Source organism: Eurytemora carolleeae, unplaced genomic scaffold (genome assembly GCF_000591075.1).
Source record: "Eurytemora carolleeae unplaced genomic scaffold, Eaff_2.0 scaffold1029, whole genome shotgun sequence".
Taxonomy (NCBI): domain Eukaryota; kingdom Metazoa; phylum Arthropoda; class Copepoda; order Calanoida; family Temoridae; genus Eurytemora; species Eurytemora carolleeae.
Window position 1 is genome coordinate 103,479 of NW_019396919.1, and position 24,098 is coordinate 127,576.

Here is a 24,098-nt window from a genome sequence, read left to right on the forward strand (position 1 = left end):
TCAATATATTGAGTTTTGTTGTGTAGATACACGAATATTGTTTCTATGCATGCTTTGTATAAAAGTCAGTCTGTAAACTTAATATAAACTAATACTAGATATAAAGTATGCGTGAAGCCCCTTCTTCCCTCTGCTGTAGAAATCCACCGAATTTAGTTTGGCGTTGGTAAACTTCTAGCGAGGGACGCGGGCTCATCACTATTCAATGGTTATAGTCTCATTTCGTACACACTTCTTCTTCAGATCCTGCGACGGGGTTTTCGTGGAGGGGGAGATAGTGACGGCGGTGGCGGTACTGCCCGGCGATCCTTCACAAAGTTTTCTTTTCCTTGATCGTGTGATCGGTCCGTAGCAGTGGCACTCAGGGGTGCAGAGAACAGAGTGACTAGGGGTAGAGGAGGGAGCTATCACAGGCGAAGATATTATACTAAGAGAGACCCCACTGTTCCCCAGCGGGAAAGGGAACGGCTGCGGCGGGTATGAAAGCAGCGGCGGTGGGGCGGGCAGGGTGTGACTAGAGAAAGAAGAGACCTGGACTGTCAAGGGAAGAGTGAGTGGGGAGCAGTATGAGGGGAGAGGAACTGGAATGCCAGGGAAGGAGGATAGGTACTCGGATACTTGATGACCTTTAAAGCTGAACACATCCGACTCCTTGGGCTTCAATTGGTTAACGGATCCGCCCCATAGTTTAGCAGAGGAGTTTGTCAGGCTTCCGGAGCTACCGGAGGAAGATTTGGATCCGAAACTGGATCTATCGGAGGAACTAGATATGGTGGTTTCAGTGGAAACCGACTGTTTGAGTTTCCGCTTTTGAAGAAGTTTGCTCCCTGAGCTTGCAACCGGGAAGAGACGGAATCCTTCTCTGGTAGCGTTGTGGAATGCTGCGTAGGTCTGCTTGATGCAGAGTTCCATGGTTGGATCTGCGATCAGAAGGGCCGGGGTCATCAAAGGATTTACATTGGCAGTGGTTTGTGATAACCAAGGAGCGGAATGGAGCTGATCCATTGAGATCCGTTTACGGGGGTCTACGGTCAGCAGACCCTTGCATAGAGTCTTGGCAGTGTTGCTGACGCATTTCCAGGCGTCACCGTCAAACCGGAAGTCACCATCCTTAATCCGACGCATGATTGAACTGGCGGTGTCAACGCGGGGTCTGGAGTAGAAGGGAGCAGTTCCGCCCAGCATTGCATACTGAAATAATAAATAGGAATTAAACCTTTTTATCTTTTGACAATAATTTTAGAAGGGAAAAAATACTCAATTTACATAAAATGGGCTGTCCCTCCCTGCCTTTGTTCTAACAAAGACCCTGGCACATCAACCCTACATTACTGCGCAACAAAGTTCATAAAAAATGCATTGAAATAATAATTTGCAACTTGGAATTGCAAACGTCCTTGCAATTTCATCCAGAGGATGATCTTTAAATTAAAAGAATTTACAATTAAAAACAAGACTAACAGGTTGGTAATCAATTATCCTATTTACCGAACAAAATACTGTATACTGGAAACACTGTTAAAAAAACCCTAAATGAGAATAAAAGTAGAATCAGTAAAAACTTACCAATATAACTCCGAGACTCCACATATCACAACTCTCATTGTATCCTTCGTTGCTTGTTCTCATGGCTACCTCCAGCACCTCAGGAGCAGCATAAGGTAATGTAAAGCACGGGGTGAGCATCCCAGACTCAAGTTCGGGTTTAAGACGGGCAAATCCAAAATCCACAACCTTGAGTTGAGCATTCTCCTCCATGGTATCGAAGAGTAGGTTCTCTGGTTTCAGATCTCTATGCACTAGTCCCAGGGAGTGAAGGTAGCTTATGGTTGAGGTAAGAGAACGAAGGATGCGGCTAGCTTCTTCTTCAGTAAACCTCCGCTTCTTTTTTATCCTGTGGAACAGTTCACCACCCCTGAGGAGCTCAGTGACGATGTAGGTGTGGCAGGCGTCCATGATCACCTCCACCAGACGGACAACCCCTGGATGTCCCTGAGCTAGTTTGAGCAGTTTAATCTCGTTGCTTGCATCTATTCGTCGGCTGATAATTTTCACGGCATAACTCTCGCCGCTCTGCTTATCAGTGCATCGCCGACAGACGGAGTAACTTCCGTCGCCGAGAATCTTCTCCTTAAAATCAATCTCGTATTTGTAGAAAAACTCCGATTTTCGTATCTTCATCCCAACAAGGTTTGATATACTGGGACGTTTATCCGGAGAAGGTTTAAATATATCTTCGCTCACAAGGTTCTCGGAGAAAAGAACGGAAGGAGCGACGTAAGAATATCCTTTGAAAACCATTTCTACATTAGGTGGGGTGATGGCTGGACTGTCAGCAGCTCTCATGTTTGTGAACTCCTCGGAGAAGTTGGATACATCGTACTCATTGCTAATCTTTGGAATAAAAGGAGCAGGAATGTTTTTCTTCAACAGATCGTCCCAGCTAATATTTCGGAACCAAGGATGCGCCTTAATCTCTTCCGCGTCAGTCACTCCGCCACCCATCCGCCGGCTGGGGTCCTTAATCAGTAGTCGGAGGATAAAATCCCGAACATCACCGCATAGCCAGTCCGGCATTGGAGGTTCAGTTCTGAGGATACGTTTGCTGATATCTTGTTGGCTGTTCTTCTCTCCGTCAATGGTGAAGGGTGAAGCCCCAGTTAGGAGTTCATAGCAGAGTACTCCTATACTCCACCAGTCAACAGCCTGAAATATTTAAAATAGACAATATACAATATACAATATAGATAAATGTATATGATTTTTTTTTATTGGAAAACACATGATGAAAAGAGGAAAATATCTACATGTAAAGAAACAAAACAAAAATCAGATAATAACTGAAAAAGCGTTACAAAGTTCCCTGGACGCCTAGCTTGAAATGTTAGATATATTTATACATATATAGATAGATATATATGAAAACTAAATAGTTTATATAGATAATAAAGATACAGGATGTGTTTAAACTGTCACAATTTAACACATTGTCTAAAACAGACCGATAAGCTCCTCTAGGATTACATAAAAATATCTTCAAATTATAAAAAAATATGTCGTCACAGTTTTAAAAAGCTGTTGTTTGTTAAAACTAAAAGAGGGTGAACCTCCATCACAATATAAAACACCCCCCCCCCCCCCGAGCCCCTCCCCTCCATGATATATTTTACATAAAATATTTGTCATTCCTGACAAACAATCAAGGTCAAAGTTTTAACATTTAAATTGGTTTAACCTAAATCTAGGTTGAACCTGAAACGAAGGAAATGTCAACAAGAAGAATGGAAAGTTACATAAAAACCACATACTAAGGGATTAAAGATAAAACAGAAAAAAAATGTAAAAAATCAATTAGAATAAAAATTGTAAAATGCAAAGATAGTTTTAAAGGAACTGTATAGGGGCGGACACAGGGGGGGGGGGCGTCATGAGATTTCGGGATAGCTTATCAATAGCAATTAAGGAAAGAAAACCTAGTTGAAAACAGGAAAAATATATATCTTAAAATAATTTTTGTCTTTTTGATCCTAAATCTGCATTTTTTTGTTCCGAAATAAATTTAGCACCCCCATCACTTAAATCCTGTATCCGCCCTTGTGGAGAGCCAATAAAATTTCAGGCGACCTTTTGTTCAAATGTTACACTTTAACGGAACAGAGTCTTTGCCGCAAACTCAAATTTTATAACCACTATATATTCGCAACCTGATGGCGAAGATATTTGATATTTCAAAATTAAAATAATTGATTTATATCAAAGGTATACGACATTGGGTTGCAAAGATTTTGTGGCAAAAACTCAATTCCTCTATAACTGAATATTAAAAACTCAATTCCTCTATAACTGAATATTAAAAACGATGAGAAAGAATTGGGCAATGGCATGCACTTTTTACTTTTATCACTTGAAAAAACGTCAATAGTATTTTTAACAAAAAAAGCCAACTTACCACATTGTGACCGTGGTTTCCTCCCATGACCACCTCTGGAGCCATATACTCGATAGTACCACAGAAAGAGTAGGCACGACGCTCCTTTTCTAACGGAGAAAATTCCCTAAACATAGAGAGTTAAACAGATAAATAGATAGTTAGATAAATAGATATTTTCATATTTTTTATTCAAATACAAAGCATGAGATAGATAGATAGATAGATTCGAACTCTTCTAAGCAGTTTGCAGCCTTGGCTAAATTAATGCCAAATCAAGAAAAAAAACATTGAAAAACAAAATTTGAATATTTGAACAAAGAAACAAAGAACAAGAAAGAAAGAGGGAGAAAAAGGCAACTAATGTTTCATCAAAATGTATATTTATTTGTTTATCAAAATATAAAGAAAAAATGGATCGACTTAATAATGAATTCTACTTTTTATAGAATGAATTGTGCTTTTTCTATATTAACTACGTGCTTTATTATATTCAATGTATGTTTTCATTTTGAGAAAACACCTTTCCTTTCAGACTTATATAAGTTCTAGACATGAATATCATAAAAATAAGAAGTCTTTAAAGTGATCAGAAAGGAATTAAGTCTGTGGTACAAGCTCGAATTTTCTAATCCCTATATATTTGCAACCTAGATTATTTGATATTACAGAATTTATGGTTTGATATATCTAAGGTCTACAACATTGGTTTGCAAAGATGAATTAGAAACTCAGAGTTTGTGGTAAAGACTCAATTTCTTTACAAATATTTGATATAAAAGTATGTCAGAATGAAGCTCAGATAAGTTCCAACGACGACGACAAAATATACTTTAAACGTCCTATCTAAAATTAAAAAAAAACTTTTTACAAATCTTTAATTTTTTAAAACTCTATATCAAACAGAAACCACTTAAATACTCATTAATCCTTGCTAAGCAATTTGAATTTAAAGTAAATCATGATTTTTATAAACATTATTAAAAGTTTTTCTTGAAAAGAAAATACTGTACCTAGAAAGTCCAAAGTCTGTAAGTGCAATATGTCCTCCAGAATCCAGCAATATATTCTCTAACTTTATATCTCGATAAATAATCCCGTTCTGGAATAAAAACAAAAATTATAAAATGCAAAAATCAATAAACGATGAGATTCAATATTATTATAAAAACTAGCAGGGGTTGAAACTTTTGTATGAGATTAATTTTAAGCGGATGATCTCTTTATATTTACAGCTGAAACTTTTGATTTAAAAGCGGTTAGGTGCTTAATCCAGAATTGGTCCAACGTTTTCAGCATCTTTAGAAATATCGAAAAGGAATCAATTCAATCCGTCCGGAACAAAAAAGATATGGATGAACTATTAAAATTCCGACCTAATTAGTATCAATCAACAAAGTACAAAAAAGTTCAATATTTTTTTTGGTTTAAAAGGATGGAGGGGGGTAAGTATTTAACGTATGTAAGTGCTCCAAATATTGGAAAATGGGAGGGAAGGTTAAATGTTCACCTTATGTAAGTGCTCCAAAGGATGGAAAAAGGGGAGGATAAATGTTCACCTTATGTAAGTGCTCCAAAGGATAGAAAAGGGGAGGGGAGAGTAAATGTTCATCTTATGTAAGTGCTCCAAAGGATGGAACAAGGGGAGGGTAAATGTTCATCTTATGTAAGTGCTCCAAAGGATAGAAAAGGGGAGGGGAGGGTAAATGTTCATCTTATGTAAGTGCTCCAAAGGATAGAAAAGGGGAGGGTAAATGTTCATCTTATGTAAGTGCTCCAAAGGATGGAACAAGGGGAGGGTAAATTTTCACCTTATGTAAGTGCTCCAAAGCTAAAACTATCTCTGCAATATATATTCTGACTTCTGACTCCTTGAACTTCTCTCGTTGGTAAAGATGAGTAAAAAGTTCACCTCCACTCACATAGTCTAACAAAAAACATTTGAAAATAATTAAAACTCGAATTAAAAAAAAATAATAACTGCAGACTTAATAAAAAATTATCGTACTCTTTTTTAAAAAAGTAACTACTCACCACAAACTTTAATTTAGAATTCTTTATTTTCTTTCTGAATTGGTGTAAACCTTTGTAATTTCAAATTTTGCCTACTATGAAACAAAGTTAAGAACGCTTTTAAAAACTAAACATTCTTTCGGGAGACAAGGGTATTTGCGTTTAAAGATTAAATATGCGTACCTAGTACAAGATGTAGTTTAGCTGGAGTCTGGAATGCGTAATGCATTGTGACTAGGAAAGGAGATTGACGCACAGTTTCCAAAACCTAGAATGATAAATTTTGAAAATAAAATAATGATGGTCAACTCACTGCTTACTTGACAAAAGCTTATGTCAAATTTATGCGATATTACTGCTGCGACTTTGTGACCTTCAGGTTACAAATTGTTAGAATTTTTAAATTTGTTTAGTTCTTCTCAATAGCTCTGCATGAGGAGCTACAGGGTGTCCCACGAAACATGACAGTTGGTAAATAGTTTTAAAGGTCTTCATCCTTAATTTATGACGTTATTTTATACCAAAGAGAATGATAAAGAATATCATATGGCATAAAGTATAAAGAAGACATTTCGAAAAATGCTTGATATTATAGTAACATCTATTTTAAAGTAATTAAATTGGAATTTAAGATCTTTTTTGGCGAAATAAACTGCAATAAATCTTTAATATCTGATACAGTATCTGGAAAACGAAATTCAAAAATATTTACCAACTGTCATGTTTCATGGGATACCCTGTAAAATTAAAAACATAAAATATTTCAATCTTAGTTTGGAATGTAGATTAGTTTCATGTGTAAAATTGAAAAACAAAAAATAAAAGTACGGAATAAATAAATTATTAAATAAAAATTAATAAATTATTAAATCAAACCTGTCGTTCTGTTTTGGTATGTTCGGTCGTCTTCTTCTTCTGAACAATGTTAGACTTTTTCAGCACCTTCATCGCGTAAAGCTGACCGCGGTCAGGACCGCGAACTTTTCGAACCATGAACACCTTCCCGTACGCTGAAAATAAACATTTTTGGGCTTAATTATTAAAAAAAGGACACAAAACTCGAAATTAGTTGTGCATTTTAGATAAGGAACTAAATACCTTATAAATTTTAAATCAGATCTCGTAGACCTTCGATATTTCAAACTGTGAATGCTGCTAAATTAAATTCTTTAAGTTTGAAATATCAAAGGTTTACACCATCAGGTTAAAAAGATATAGAGATTAGAAAATTACAGTTCCTTCTATACTCAAGCATGTTTGATTTATAAGATATTAGTATTGTTAGAATAATGGATATAACATTGAAGTTGAATGTATTGTATGAACTCATGGGTGTAACAGTTGTTATCCAGTACTTTGCTCACGTGTTTTAGAAACCTCACAACTTAATTTTTTTATTTTTCATTTAAAGAGATATCTTGATTTTTGTTTCTAATACTGTCGCGGAATGTCTAAGTTCAGATTAGCGGATTTTGACACCAAGAAGATGTAAAAAAAATGGCCGACATTTTGTCTTATAGTTGAGCAAATAAACAAATTAAGTTTATTGATGCTAATGAAAATCGTTGATGGCACTCTTATATTAAAGGGACTATAAGTGTAATTTAAAGTGACCCTGCATGCAAATATGGCATTGTTCAATTAACAACAGTACCCTTAAAAGCTTTGTCTGATCAAGTATAAATTATACATCAATGTTTCTAATTTTAAAATCTTTTTTTTTTCAATTGTGGTTTCTCTTAAAAAATGACGCATTTTTACAGGAGGAAACGCATAAAGTAATTTTCATGTTTTAACACCTTTATAAAACGACGATATCTTCCACGTATTAATCAGATTAGGGTTTTAAGGGTATCGTTATAAAACGGGCAATGCCATCTTTGTACGCAGGGTCACTTAAACTTACGCGTACAGTCCCTTTATAGGATTAAATTACGTTGACAATTCCTTTATAATATACAGTTTTAACTCTCATATAATTCATATAATAAGAGGCCTGCTGCAATTAAAGCTAAACATATCTGGCCNCATTTCAATTTCGAATTTTTTAAACTGTTAAATAAACTTTATAATGAATTAGGTGAATAAAAACATCATTTGATTTATAGTTATAACGGAAAATCATCGTTTGTAAAGTGGAAGGCATGAGTCTATGTGAAATGATCATTGGTCAATTATGAAACCAGCCTATTTCACAATTTGGTTTTCTTTTAACAATAATTTTAGATTTTCTATAAAATGATATTCCAGGGCCCAACAGTTTATATAGCAAGTACACCTGCAGTATGGAAACAGTACAACAAAATGGCCGTTTTACACTTTTTTCTAGTAAATTCCTCTCTATATATTCTATTCTCTATGGTAATGAAATATTCAATGTGTACATTAATTATTTAATTTTTACCAACTTTTTTCCTCGTTTTCTTGCAACATTGAAAAAAATACAATTTTCTTATAATTTATAAAATTATAAAAATAAATCCATCATTACTAATAGAAGGGATGAACACTATATTTCCCTATATATAAACTCCATCCTTAAACCATAAACTCCATCCTTAAACAATAAACGTTATCTTGAAACAATAAACTCCATTCTGAAACCATAAACTCCATCGCAAGGTTCCCGAATGTTGCAACAAATGCAAAAACAAGTTTTGGTTACGTTGCTAAAATTCTGCTCATCCGACAGCCCTGCCTCTCAATACAGGCACTGTACAAGAATTAGGATAGACGCGGCAATAAGAGACAGACAAAAAAATATTCTTAACTTTGAAACATTTTAGAGAAAAAATAGTTTTAAAAACCGTAATTGAAGATAGATAGATAAACAGACAGGCGTACATACAGATAGACAGATAGATATTATATAGATAGATAGATAGATAGATATATATTAGATAGATAGATAGATTAATATATAGATGGTTAAATACGCCTATGCGGAAGAGCTTGAACGTTGCACACATTTGTACACAGTAGAGATCTTAAAGTTCTTCCAAAAATATCCAATTCTGCGCATTTTTATCAGCAGATAAACAGATTAACATCAGCAGACAAACAGATTAACATCAGCAGATAAACAGATTAATATCAGCAGATAAACTAAAAATTTCAAAACAAAGAATCTGTTTTCAGTCTTGCAGTAAAATTAAGTTAGGAATTTAAAAAAAGGTTTAAAACTACAAATTTAGCTAACTCTGAAATATTGCTAAATTTTTGCACATCACTTGCATTCAGTGCAGTCAGTCTGCAATGGGAAGATGCAATTTTGTCTCGACTGGGAAGACGTTTTCTAGATATTAAATTTGCAACAGTTTTGAAAATCGATCCCAAACTGCTCATGCACTCAAAACAAATTATAATATCTGCACATCCGCAAAGATTCTGCAATAAAGATAATTCGTGCAATGAAATATAGAGATCGTATTTACTTTGTAGGTACAATGTTACCCACAATCACAAAGGATGAGACTTCAGAGACGACTTTACGAAATTTATACTGTCTTTTTCCATAAATTCCTGATTCCTTCAAACTGTAAACTTGTTTCTTTCTTTGTCTAATCATCAAACCAACCTTTACAAAACTATACCCAAGACAGAAGGCTTAATTTATCGTCTTATTTTAAGAGTTTTAGATCGCCTTTACAGTCTCATCCATTGAGGGCAACCCTTCACCTAGCAGATATGCAGCGCGCAGTGAAATGTACTGTACATGTACAGTGTACTACATAGTACACACAAACAGTAAAGAGTAATGTACAGTATAAAATTATACAATTGCGTGGTAGCAATTAGCAACCAATTCCTTCTCTTAGTTCCGAGATTGTTCAGCTAATAAACCTCCCCCTGCCCCTCCCTCCCTCCTCGCCCCCTCCCTTCTCCTAGCCGACCTTGAGGAGGCCCGCCTCAACCCTTTTTAGCCTCATACTCCCTTCTCATACTCTGGCCTCCACCAAAATGGCATTTGATGCTTTTTATATCCTGGTAAGAATATATTTTACCAGATAACTGATTAAAGTAATATATGGTTAAATTATCAATTTATTTCTAATGAATGTATAAATCAATTAAATTATTAGTCGTAAATTAATTCATTTATTTATGATTAATAAATAAATAAATTAATGATTAAATTGAATCTTTGCGACAAACTCAGATTTTTATATACTTATATCTTTGCAAACTCGACGCCGTAAACCTTCGATGTTTCAAAACAAAAAGTCTAAGAATAAAAATTCGAAGGTTAAAACCATCAAGTTGAAAAGATATAAAGTTCCTTTATGAATATTGAAATTACCTCCAGTGCCAAGTACTTTCAGAATATCAAAATCCTTCATTGAAACTCCAAACTTCTTTCCACTGCATTCAGTCGCGGAACAATCTGAAATAAATCATTTTTAATAAAAAACTAAAAAACTAAATGTTTGTTAACTAGGCCAATGTTTATGCTAAATTATATAATTAATATAATGTAAGCTGAACTAGGTTACATGATCTATAAAGATTATTTTAACGAATAAGGTTCAATGATTCTTTTCTAGAACTGGGCCAATGCCAAACAAACTTTTCCTTTCTTTATTCAATACAAGAATACCACAGATACAAAAAGTTAGTAGAATTAATGGTATTACCAGGGGGGGGGGAGGCTCTACCAACCTCACAAATATTTTTACAATTCACCCTGTTAAAAAAGTTAATAAATTGTTGGTATAAATTAAACATATCTTTAGAAACTTAAAAAATTAATCTCTATAAAAATTATAAATATATTAATAGAAGTGAATTGAACGTAAAAAATATATTGTTTGAATGATATAATGAATTGTTCGAACAGAATAAATATACATGTTTTGTTTGTATCTCATCGACTGCTTTCTACAAAGCTAAATTATACAATGTATACTTTTCTATTTAAAAAAAGTAACATTTACATATGCATGTCACAGCTTTGTGGGTCCTTAAATAAAGGATCCCTTGTTCTACTTTTTCAAGAAAAAAGTAAATTTAAAAAATATTTTTTTTTTAATCGTGAAAAAAACCAAAACAAAAATCACGTGAACAAAGAATCCTAATGTTTAAAGAAGAATTGAAAACTTTAAGAATCTGTTTTCTCGTCACGTGTATTTACTCTTTTCTCTCGGCGGACATGTTTTTACTGTCAAGATTCTATTTCTATGATTCCTATTTCTAATTTTAGATCTGCAGATCTTAGAATCTCTAAAAATAATTCTCTATCGTCAAGGCTAGGTAAAGCAAAATTTAGAGCAAATCTGAGATTCAAGAAATAGAGAATACACGAAAGTAATCTTTTTTAAAAAAATTTTCAATCTTTTTCTTCTTTCCTTCCTTCCTTTATTTTCTAGTCTTTTAAACAATCATTATTTCTCTCTGACTGCAATCCATTAAACAAACTGTATGCTCTGTCTGTTATGCAATGAACGCTTGGTTCAGGCAGTATTCTTAAATCTGTGTATCCTTTTTTAGATCCTTTCCCCTCGAACCATCTCTGATCTTTAATTATTCTCACGGCTTTACTCCTGAACTCTCAAGGTTAGATCTAATCCGTCAATCTTTTAACATATAACTCAATAAGATACGTTTAAACTCTAAACACACAAAAAATGACTTAAGCGGAACCATAAAAATGTAGAATAGGAAGACGACTTTTAGACCCAAAGAACATGAAACACAGCACAGGCTTATTTCACAAAGTAAGTACTGATACTTTAAAACAACATCAAATGCAACAAGATTGCTTAAATGTTGGCTGTAGGTTCCACTTTATGATAAAAAATATCCTGTCCTCCCCCTCCCCCTCCCCCTCNCCACCCCTAACCGGCCTCTCTGCACTCAATGCATAACAACACAATCCTTCTGATATCTCAACAGCTGCCGATCAGCTGAATGATCTCAAAATTCGATCATAATGATCAAACAAATGTTAACCTTTCATCCCCCGCCTAACCCAATTATCTTAACAAATTTTAATGCAAATGTTTAAACATTAATTACAAAAATAATGAAATTGTTTACTTTTTAATTTTTCATAATTAAAGAATGATGAAGCAACAAGAAAGCAGCAATCAAATATCTGACCGAAAAGGGTAAAATTGGAATTTAAAAATAAAGTGTGAAAAAAAGATTAAGAAAATAAAGAGACCCAAACATATAAAAATGAGATTATCAAGCTCTAGGTTTAAGGACTAGTTCAGCGGAGTAATCTGATATTAGATTGATTAGTGTGTATAGTGTGTACACAACAAACTATAGGGGTTGCAAATATATCATTCCTTAAACTTGGTTAATCATAATATTTCTGGACGAAGAGAATTATTTAGAACTTCCAAATGAATAAAATGAATGAGTAAAAATTTCAGTTTTCAAGTACATCTTTTATCATTTAACGACTGACAATTCATGGTTGAAAAATTATATATTTTTTTCTTAAGATCAATATCTTTTATTTCAAGTCGTATATCCTTGAAGTATATTAAACACTATCTATCTATCTATTTATCTATATATCTGTCTAAACTGTATCTATTTATCTATCTATATGCTGTATCTATCTATCTATCTAGCTGGATTCAAGGCTATCACAGCTGATTTGAATTTTGCAACTTTTCGCTCTGCACTCTGCAGTTCTGTAAAACTTAAATGCAAAGTACAACAGAACTAAACTAAACCTTTCTTTTGTTTGCAAAATCTTAGAATAAATAAAAGAAAATTCAAAAGAAATTTATTCCATCCTGAAACCATAAACTCCATCCATAAACTTCATTTGTAAACTCGAGCCTTCATCTTAAAATCCTAAACTCTTTTTTTTGAAACCAAAACTCCATCTTAAAACCATAAACTTCATCCTTAAACCATAAATTCCATCATTAAACCATAAACTCCATCCTTAAACCATAAACTCCATCGTAAAACCATAAACTCTATCTTGAAACCATAAACTCCATCCTTAAATCATAAACTCCATCTTAAAACCATAAACTCTATCTTGAAACCATAAACGCCATCTTGAAACCATAAACTCCATCCTAAAACCATAAACTCTATCTTAAAGCCGTAAACTTCATCTTGAAACTAAAACTCCATCCTTAAGCCATAAACTCCATCCTTAAACAATAAACGTTATCTTGAAACAATAAACTCCATTCTGAAACCATAAACTCCATCCTAAAACCATAAACTTCATCCCCATCCTTAAACCATAAACTTCATCCTTTGCCCATAGAATCCACCCTAAAATCTTTAACTCCATTCTTAAACCACGATCTTGAAACCTTAAACTCCACCTTTAAACCTTAAACTCCATCCTTAAACCATAAACTCCATCCTAAAATCATAAACTCTATCCGAAATAAAAAAATTCATCCTCAAACCATAAACTTCATCATTGAACCATAAAATCCATCATTAAACCATAAACTCCATTATTCAACCATAAACTCCATCGTTAAACCATAAACTCCATCCTTAAACAATAAACGTTATCTTATAACAATAAACTCCACTCTTAAACCACCACCTTGAAACCCTAAACTCCATCTTTAAACCTTAAACTCCATCCTTAAACCCTAAACTCCATCCTAAAATCATAAACTCTATCCGAAATCATAAACTTCATCATTGAACCATAAAATCCATCATTAAACCATAAACTTCATCATTAAACCATAAACTCCATCCTAAAACCCTAAACTTTATCCTTAAACCGTAAACTCCAGCTTGAAGCAAAAACTCCATTCTTGATCCATAAACTTCATCCTTAAACCATAAACTCCATTCTGTAACCACAAACTTCATCCTGATAAAAAACTCAGCCTGAAAGCTAAATATCCATCCGGAATTAGGAATCTATCAAAAAAATCTTTTCTCAGAAAACTCCGGGTTAAAACGCTGCCTATAGAGCAGACAATCCCTGAACCCTGGATCCTTGACTTGGAATGATACTGGTACTCCAAACTAGGACTAGGAGACTGGGCGGGGATGAGGAAAGATTCTGTTGGCCTTGATTCATCACCAATCAGTAATTGTACACAAACTTGAACAGACACCCACGTTTTCTCCTTTATTGTACAATACAAAAACAATACTGTATACTGTACAGTGTACGTGTCGTGCAGTGTACAGTTCAGTTTCCTGTACTACATCAAAATAGAACACCATTACACATTGCAGAGATACAAAATTCTAAGATTCAAAATTAAAAAATACTTCTGAAAAAACGAGGAAAAAAATTGAAAAAAAAAAAAATTTTGAAAAAGGTTTGAAGAATGTTGCATTCTCTTTAGAATAATATGGTAACATTTTAGGTATAAAAAGGAAAAAAATTCTTAAGGAACTAATCTCCTGATCGAAGACTTGTTTGTCGATGTCACATAAAGATATATAGATATATAGATAGATAGATAGATAGATAGACAAATATCAGTGTGAAAGATAAAAAGGTTTAAAAAAATTATAAGTTTATCCATTATATACAAGGAAAATATTTGTTATGTTTTTTAAATTTTATTTTTTAATCTTGCATAGCTTGTTTTTGTTGATATTCAAGGTTGTAAATAGAAAATTTTTAATTTTTCAACATATTATGCAAGATTCAGTTTTCAATCTATTATATATATAGAGCTACGGATGACCTAATTTCCACTGTACTAATATCATTCTCAGCACTACCAGATTCCCAAACAACAAAATTACAAATTAATGGCATCCATTTTATGCAAACAAACATGCTGCCGCAGTACAGCAAATAAATATCAAATCAAGATTTGAATTCCTAAGACTGGTTTTTTAGAAAAGTGACGGCGTTGACATTTTTACAGGTTGAATCCAAACATATTCGTGACCCACTGCACCCTAACATAATTTCCCAAACTTTCGCCGGAGCGCAGCATGCCGCGCCGTCAACTCAGGCAAACCAGCGCCATCTTGAATTTCTCCAGATTTTCTCTCTGCACACTTGCATGGTTTCGGCCTAGTTTCCATCAGATGATAGATAGATAGATCTTCAGGGCCGGAAAAATAACATTCCAGAATGAATTAAACGCGAAGAAGATCTTAGTCAATTTGTTTGTTCAAAGGTTTTCTCTAATCTAAAAACTTCATCATCTCTGGCATTTTTAAAACATGATTAAAATGTAATATTTACAAAAACATGTCAATGAATATTAGAATTTACAAATGGAACGCTAAAAAGAGGGTGCATAAGTTAATTTCAGATATTTCTTTTAGTTTATTTTAAAAAAGCGTCATAAGCAAACAAACAAAAAACATTATTTACAATCTACCAATATAAACCAACCAACTTCCTAGGTATCAGTAAATAAAAATAATATCAGAGCTTTTAGTTGAAAATAAAAATGGCAATACTTTTGATTTCCTTTTAGTTTTAAAACAATCGAGAATTTAGATAAAATGCAATAGTTTGTCGGTGCGAGTAATTTGGTCTTAGAATAGAAATTATACAATTAGCTGTATGAGCTGTATACTAGAGAGAAACCGAACCGTGATGGACACGCTGAAATTTGTTTAACGGAAAAGTCGGAATCTAAAATGATGAATTCCAGTTCCCATGGTCCGCCTGTCGTCTTCAAAATTCGTAATTAAAACATTGCCTCTCGGGAAAGAGTTGAAAACAAAAAAGATCAAAATTATGAAACTGTTTTAGTTGATTATGATAAAATTGTGAAATATAAGTTGCTCTGTAAAGTACAGGTAAAATCACGGTTAGAATGCTTCTGCCTACAGCTTTGGTATTGGCCTAGTGAGCATAAAGATAGATGGATAGACAGATAAATATATAGATAGATAAACAGATAGATATATAGATAGAAAAACAGATAAATAGATAGATAGATAGACAATAAATATATAGATAGATAAACAGACAGATATATAGATATATATATAGATAGATAGATAGATAAACAGATAGATAAAAAATAGGTAAACAATAAAATTTTTTTTATAGATATGTTCGCGGTTAAAAGCGGGAAAAATAAGCAGGCTTTTAAAAATAATTTAGAATGGTAGACAAATAGATGGTTTTTTAAATGTACATTGTACATACAGATAGATAGATAGATAGATAGATTACTTGCAGCCAAACATCCGGTGGTATTATGATAATTGAGAGCTAGGAAGTGAGAAACTAGAAAATAGCCTAGATTTATGTTTCGCGCAGCCATTATGTACTTTCTATAGGGCGGAAAACTGTAGACGATTATAGTTATGTACACAAGGTTCTTGAAACCAGGTTTTGAGCGGAAAAACTGGGTTTCAGAATCCAGGTTTTAAGCTGATAAACTGGATTCTAGAAACCAGTTTTCAAGCCAAAAAAACTGGGTTCTTGAAACCAGGTTTTAAGCTGATAAACTGGGTACTAGAAACCTGGTTTGGTAAGATAAAGCCGATGTTTTTTTTCGCGTATGATGAGTATAATTGTGTAATGTGAGTATGATTGTGTGATGAGAGCTTAGTTGTGTGATGTAAGCATCATTGTGTGATGTGATGTGAGTAGAAGTATGATAAAATTGGTTGTGTGATGTGATGTGAGTAGAAGTATGATAAATTTGGTTGTGTGATGTAATGTGAGTAGAAGCATGATAAATTTGGTTGTGTGATGTGATGTGAGTAGAAGTATGATAAATTTGGTTGTGTGATGTGATGTGAGTAGAAGTATGATAAAATTGGTTGTGTGATGTGATGTGATTAGAGGTATGATAAATTTGGTTGTGTGATGTGATGTGAGGAGAAGTGTGATAAAATTGGTTGTGTGATGTGATGTGAGTAGAAGTATGATAAATTTGATTGTGTGATGTGATGTGATGTGATGTGATGTAATGTGATGTGAGTAGAAGAATGATAAATTTGGTTGTGTGATTGGATAGATTCTAGTAGTATTCTCACAAATCCCAAATCGATTAGTTGCTTTATAGAACCTACAGTGGAGGAAATATAGTGAGGGTAAGGTGGGGAAATACAGGGAAAGTTGGGGAAATACAGGGAAAGGTGGGGAAATTGTCGAACAAGGTGGGGAAACACAACAGAAGAAAACACTGAGTAGGATAAAGTAGAAGAAACAAAGTAGACGAAATACAGTAGAATAAATACATCAGAAGAATACAGTAGAAGAAATACAGTAGAAGAAATACAGTAGAAGAAATACAGTATAGATAAAATACAGTAGAATAAATACATCAGACGAAATACAGTAGAAGAAATACAGTATAGATAAAATACAGTAGAAGAAATACAGTGTTGACAAAATACAGTAGAATAAATACATCAGAAGAAATATAATAAAAGAAATACAGTTAGACAAAATACAGTATAGACAAAATACAGTAGAAGAAATACATCAGAAGAAATACAGTAGAAGGAGACAGTTGACGAAATACATCAGAAGAAATACAGTAGAAGAAATGCAGCAGAAGAATACAGTAGAAGAAATACAGTATAGACAAAATACAGTAGAATAAATACAGTATCGACAAAATACAGTAGAAGAAATACATCAGAAGAAATACAGTATAGACAAAATACAGTAGAATAAATAGTAAATGTAAAAAAGCTATTGTAAATCGAAAATCAAAATATTAAAAATAAAGATAACAAGCATGGCAGATTAAATTGAGGCAATTTTTCTCGGCATAATTTTCTCTGAACTGAACCAAGGCTAGATCTACCGTTATCCAAACATAGTAAAATTGAAATTTCTTAATTTCCTAAATCTGAATTTCCAACCTCTAAACCCTAGTAACTGCAGTCAGTTCATCCCACCCTCGTATAAACCCTTTGTTACCAACCTCTCTTGAATGCAATATCCCCCTCCCTCCTGTAAAACTGAAGTTATTCACCTCACTAGACAGCTGTAGTATACTCTAGACTACTACAGGTTCCAGCTGATCTCAATCTTGGGGGTTTAATAACCCCTCCCTCGTATACATGCACTGCATAGCGGGGGGGGGGGGGGTCACATTCAACACATTTTTAGACCCCCCCAGCACGTGAGTATTTGGGATTTATAATTGGGAATCATTACGGATATTGTTTGTTATGGAACAGGAAGTACTTTTATCTAGAAATCTTAATTCTTATCCAAAATGTCAACTTTGATCCGATAGAGTTGTCAGATTTGCGCATTGTTATAAACAAGTTCATAATCTTTTTGTGCTTCTAGAAGGCAAATAAACTTACATCTTACAAAACAAGTTTTCTGAAACATTTAAATCTTGTCTTTGACCCTCTAGACTCACACTGTAAATTATCATCATCATTAACATCAATAACAAACTTCTTTACTTATCCTATTTTTCCATTCTGCTCTTTCTTTCGTTCCTAGATCTGACATTTTTTTCCCATGTAAGGCAATTTTTTGTAATTATCTCAGTATTAATACTCCAAAACCGTTCTATCTCAGTATTAATTCTTCCAAACAAATCTCAGTAATATTAATCTTAAACCGTCCCTTCTCAGTATGAATTCTCCCAAACCATCTCAGTATTATTATTCCCCAACCGTCCTGTCTCAGTATTAATACTCACAAACCGTCCTGTCCCAGTATTAATACTCACAAACCGTCCTGTCTCAGTATTATTACTTCCAAACCTCCTATCTCAGGATGAATAATCCCAAACTGTCCTGTTTCAGTATTAATAGTCCCCAAACGTCCTATATCAGTATTAATTAATTGATTGTTCCGTCCTACAGCCCTTCCGAGCTCCCTCATAGAATCTTCCGAACCACTCTGTCTGCAACCTGTCCTAGACCCCTCCTAGATTTTTCCAAACCACTCTTCCTGCAACCCGTCCTAGCCACCTCAATGATTGTTCCGAACCACCCTTCTTGCAACCCGTCCTTGCCCCTTCAATGATTGTTCAGAACAACCCTTCCTGCGAACCGTCCTTGCCCTCTCATAGATTGTTCCGAACCACATTCCTGCAATCCGTCCTAGCCCCCTCATAGATTGTTCCGAACCACCCATCTTGCAACCCGTCATAGTCCCCTCATAGATTGATCCGAACCACCCTTCCTGCAACCCGTCCTAGCTTGTTCCAAACCACCCTTCCTGCAATCCGTCCTAGCCCTCTCAATGATTGTTCAGAACAACCCTTCCTGCAACCCGTCCTTGCCCTCTCATAGATTGTTCCGAACCACATTCCTGCAATCCGTCCTAGCCCCCTCATAGATTGTTCCGAACCACCCATCCTGCAACCCGTCATAGTCCCCTCATAGATAGTTCCAAACCACCCTTCCTGCAACCCGTCCTAGCCCCCTCATAGATTGTTCCGAACAACCCTTCCTGCAGTCCGTCCTAGCCCCCTCATAGATTGTTCCGAACCACCCTTCCTGCAATCCGTCCTAGCCCCCTCATAGATTGTTCTGAACCACCCTTCCTGCAACCCGTCCTACCCTTCTCATAGATTTTTCCAAAACACCCTTCCTGCAACCCGTCCTAGCTTGTTCCAAACCACCCTTCCTGCAATCCGTCCTAGCCCCCTCAATGATTGTTCAGAACAACCCTTCCTGCAACCCGTCCTTGCCCTCTCATAGATTGTTCCGAACCACATTCCTGCAATCCGTCCTAGCCCCCTCATAGATTGTTCCGAACCACCCATCCTCCAACCCGCCATAGTACCCTCATAGATTTTCCGAACCACCCTTCCTGCAAACCGTCCTAGCCTCCTCATAGATTGATCCGAACCACCCTTCCTGCAACACCACGCGAACATGTGAACCCATGAACAGGTTTATATCTAGTTGCATAAAAACACTGGTCTACGCCCTTTATTCAATTCATTCATTTGTGTGCAATCATTCCAATTGTTAAGATTCACTTTTCAAATCAATCAGAACTAATCCTTAACCTAATATTTCTGAAGAGGTTTAATTTTTGAATCTATCCAATATCTATCTATCCTAATCTATTTTGTATATTTTATTCACAAATCTATTCATTTATTCATTCATCCCTCCATCTATTTATCTATTCATCTCATGAGATGATTTTTATCCTTCCTTATCCTTGAGTAAAACATGGCGCGCGAGAGCTACATGCATACACCATCCAACCACGGGCACGCTATTCAAGGCCACTAACTTAGAGTCAATTTTAGCACGATAAAATATGTTTCAACTTTTAAACCTACATTCTATGTTTAACCTAACATTGCTAACTTTTTTCTTTCTTTAAATAAAGTAGAAACTTACAAATTATATCCTAAACCATGGGAAAAGTTTGAATTGAAATCACAACATAAATAAATCGCTGGATTTCGACTGAAAGTGATCTTGACCTGGAAAAAGAAGATGCTAGAATGTTTCCAATCCAGCAGAAAATCATTCTGACATTCCAGAATATTTAAAAACCGATATTGTGGTCGAGAAAGTATAGTTACACGAAATGCGCATACACAGTTGGTGGGTTTTGCACTTTACATAAAAAATTGGTGTATGTACATAAACAGTTGTTTTATGTACAGAAACAGCTGTTGTATAAAGAAACAGATGGTTCTGCACAATAACATTTGGTTTACAGATAGAAACGCAGGAAAACTGGTACATAAATTGAAACAGAAAGGCTTAAGAAAAAAGTGTAATTTATATGAGATAAATCAAAAATATATATTTATCTATAAAAAGCCATCCAATTACCTGACCTAACCTCAAAAAGCATAGTTTCTTGAGTATACTTCAATCAATTGATTTAACAGACATTTTTTTAACAGAAAGTTCAACTTGGTATCCCTTGTGAATGTCCTGTAGAATAAACAGGTTCTAACTGGACGTCAACAAGATATCCATGTAAACAGGTAATTTGATAAAGGATATAGCAGATTAAAATTAAACAATATCCGGACTAGACCCCCCCCCCCCCCCGAATACCAGGGGGGGGGGGGGGGGGGGGTCAAATGGACAGGTTATTGAAATGAAATTAGATAAGCAACTCCTTGGACTATATAGAGGAAATGTATTACGTATCTTTAACTTTTATATGTAGCTCTAGAATGACTTCTTTACAGGATCAGTTTTTGAGACATTTACGTCATATCTAGTCATTGCTGACCTTATTAGAACAGGAATACGTTAATAAAAAAGGAGAAAAAATACTGAAGAAAGATTGAAAAATATTTTACGACTAAAAATGCGCTGATTTCATTATGAATAAGTGTTAATGCAATAGATTACAAATTCCACTTGGATACAAGGATTTCATCACGGTAAGAAATGTTTTATTTTTCTTATGAAAAAGTAATATTTGGGCTATCGGGCGAGAAAGTACAAACAAAAAGAGGAATATCTGAAAATTTCTTATTTTTGGGAAAGAATTTAAATTCTTTTAGACGTAATCTTCAAAGTTTATAAATAAATGCATTGGTGTCGCAGTAGAGGCCATTTTTGGGTACAAATATACAGTACAGCTTTACAGAAAAAGGAGTGCAAAAGAGAAGGTGTAGAGATAATGGAGTACAGAACTACAATTAAATATGAGTACAGGATTACAAGAGTACAACGTAAAGTATGAAACGGGTGTAAGTTTACAGGAGAACAAAAGTGCAGGAGTATAAGATTAAAAGTACAGGGTTTGAGATGTACAAGAGTACTAAAGCACAGTATTATGTGTTTAGGATTACAGGAGTAAAAGATTACAAGTGTATGGAAGTACCGGAAAACAGGATATGTACAGTTGTGTAGATTCTAAATACTAGTAAATGTTTCCACAAATTTAGCTGAAATACATGAATACAGCCAGGTTCGAAATACGTGAATACAAAAGTATAGTAATACAGCCATGAAATACATGACTACAGAAGTACAGGAATACAGCTGAAATACATGAATACAGCCAGGTTTGAACTACTTGAATGCAAAAGTACAGTAATTCAGCCATGGGTACATGACTACAGAAGTACAGGAATACAGCTGAAATATATGAAAACAGTCAGCTGATCTACGTGAATACAGAAATAACAGGAATACAGCCATGGAATACATAAATACAGAAGTACAGGTGTTGTAAGAACAAAGTACAAGAAGTTGAGGAGAACAAAACGTTTTTATACTTAAGTTAGAAAATGAAAAGATTGTACAATGAAAATTGTGTTTATTTTAGTACAGAGAAGTACAATGAAAAATAGCCAATGAGTAAACAGTGAGTAAATTAATTTATATTATAAAACTAATGAATCGTAAATAAGATTATATTATTATATAATACAATATTTCACAATTTTTCTGGTTTCCGTCAAAATTGTTTAGTTCATTAGTCTCCATTTCTTAACTTTTTGTAAAATATAATAATATTATTTTTATAGTTTATATTTTATCTTATTCTATCTCTATCTCTCTCTCTACCTCCCACTCATTTTGCTTTTAAACCAGTTTGAAAATTGCAAATCGGCAAGATTTGAAACATTCTTTGTTTTACAAGAAAAAAAGCTCACCAAACCTTTAAAGTAGGCGCCTGCCTTTATATTACAGATGTTGACTGAAACCCAAAATATGGGATTTGGAAAACAGATGTTCGAGTTTTTTTATTAAAGTTATTTACTTTCACGATTTGAAAGAAGGAAACATGTTATCAGAAAAACTAAAAATGGTAAAAAATCGATGATTACAACTTAAAAACTGGGTTATAAACTTAAAAAAGAATGATTTTAAATCTGCATTTCATAAATACCTGAATTAGGTTTTCCATCTGCTCCTAGATTGTTATTTGAAGCATTTTTATCAAAAATAATTTCAACGCTCTCCTCTCGATGTAGAGTTTCCTCTTCACCCTCGAAATATCCAGAGTCACTATTCAGAGGTTCAGTTTTGGCCTCTTTATCCCCCTGGGCTTTTCTGGTAGGGGAGGGGGATTTATTTCCCCCCTTCCCATTGGATTCCTGGATATCTATACGAGCCATGGTTGAAGGCCTGGTTTAGGCCTGGAATTCAAGGTCTTCTAGACGAGGAAACCTTTCGTTCGTTCTTTTCTACGCCTCGCCAATCATATCAAGGACAAACCGTGTTTTGTGTTCCGACAATATACATATACGCGCTAGCAGAGTTATATTCTCCCAAACTGTTGGGATGATTATTTTCCCAAACTGTAGAGGAACAAAAAGAATTTGTCCCAATTTAGAGTTTGTATTTTCGTCTCTGGATTGCACAAAATAGCTATCTCCGAGAATTTAATTTTAAGAAAATGACAATTAATCACTGAATAAGTCTTGTTTTTTACAAATAGGGCTAAATGGGGGGAACTGTTTTTTATTCCCTGGCCCAAATCAGACTTTCCCCAGGAGGGGAAAGTGTTTGAATATCAGCTGTTTTTAAGTAGGTCAATCTAACGTTGTAGTAGGTAGAGTTCATCTTCTTATACAGTGGGAACCTATTTACACACCAATATGTCCACTTAGAATTCCCATATTTTTTATTCTTCACCCTATAGAGGTTACGCAATGTTTTTTAGATCCGAAAGTATAGTTGATATTATCCAAGGCTGGGGATGGATGCTAGAGCTAGCCTGTAGGAATAAATTACTGAGTAACCTTGCCTCTTATACATTCACTGTTTGTAGATTAAGTAAATTTAGGAATAGAACCAAGTCCGAAATGTAAATTTATAGAGGAAATGTTTTAAATTTTGTATCACATTTTTGAAAATATTTTGCTGGGCGCTAGCGTCAGCTCCCCTCGGTCTCACGGTTCGATACTAACTGACAGCTAGTGGAAATAGGGAAAGGGAATGAAATACAGCTGACTGCCAAACAGTTGGCTTTGTTTGCGCATGCGCAGTTGATCTTTAAACGGTACTGCGCAGGCCTCAAGCTGTTTACACTCTGGAAACGGGATTTCGATCCAGCTGTTAGTGAAGTACAATGTAGAACAGATGATTAGATGGATCAGATGGGAAGGGGGGGGGGGCATTATTGGAGAGAAAATGTTCACGGGAGTTGGGAACTTCAGGGGAGGAATAAATTGCAAAAAAGGTAAGAAAAGAAATGATAAAAATCTGGTGCGAAGAGAAGTATAATAGGAAAAGGAGAGAAACTATGCATATTTGGGAGTAAAATATTCCCAGAGGGGAGGGCCGGGGATTATAAGATCCAAAGAAAAGAGACACATGTTTATCATGCGGAAAAGGAAATCTTTAG

At 34.6% G+C, this 24,098-nt stretch overlaps 1 protein-coding gene across 1 annotated transcript; it reads right to left on the reverse strand.

Moving 5' to 3' along the window:
- On the reverse strand, positions 1–23,740 carry LOC111710116 (ribosomal protein S6 kinase alpha-5). Its single transcript, XM_023484148.1, has 9 exons — positions 22,638–23,740; positions 10,242–10,325; positions 6,818–6,951; positions 6,125–6,209; positions 5,740–5,855; positions 4,942–5,030; positions 3,950–4,055; positions 1,567–2,706; positions 1–1,191 (listed from the first exon to the last, which is right to left on the reverse strand). Exons 1-9 carry the CDS (start codon positions 22,864–22,866, stop codon positions 199–201), a joined length of 2,976 nt encoding a protein of 991 aa, XP_023339916.1. The 5' UTR covers positions 22,867–23,740; the 3' UTR covers positions 1–198.
- Positions 23,741–24,098: the final 358 nt, after the last annotated feature.

What these genes read in the sequence shown, in the direction of transcription:
- LOC111710116 (XM_023484148.1), bottom strand. Translation starts at nt 22,866, where the DNA reads ATGGCTCGTATAGATATCCAGGAATCCAATGGGAAGGGGGGAAATAAA. An exon ending in TAAACTACATCTTGTACTAG is followed by an intron (nt 5,856 to 6,124) that starts GTACGCATATTT and finishes GTTTTTTGTTAG; the next exon opens with ACTATGTGAGTGGAGGTGAA. An exon ending in GGAGTCTCGGAGTTATATTG is followed by an intron (nt 1,192 to 1,566) that starts GTAAGTTTTTAC and finishes TTATTATTTCAG; the next exon opens with TATGCAATGCTGGGCGGAAC.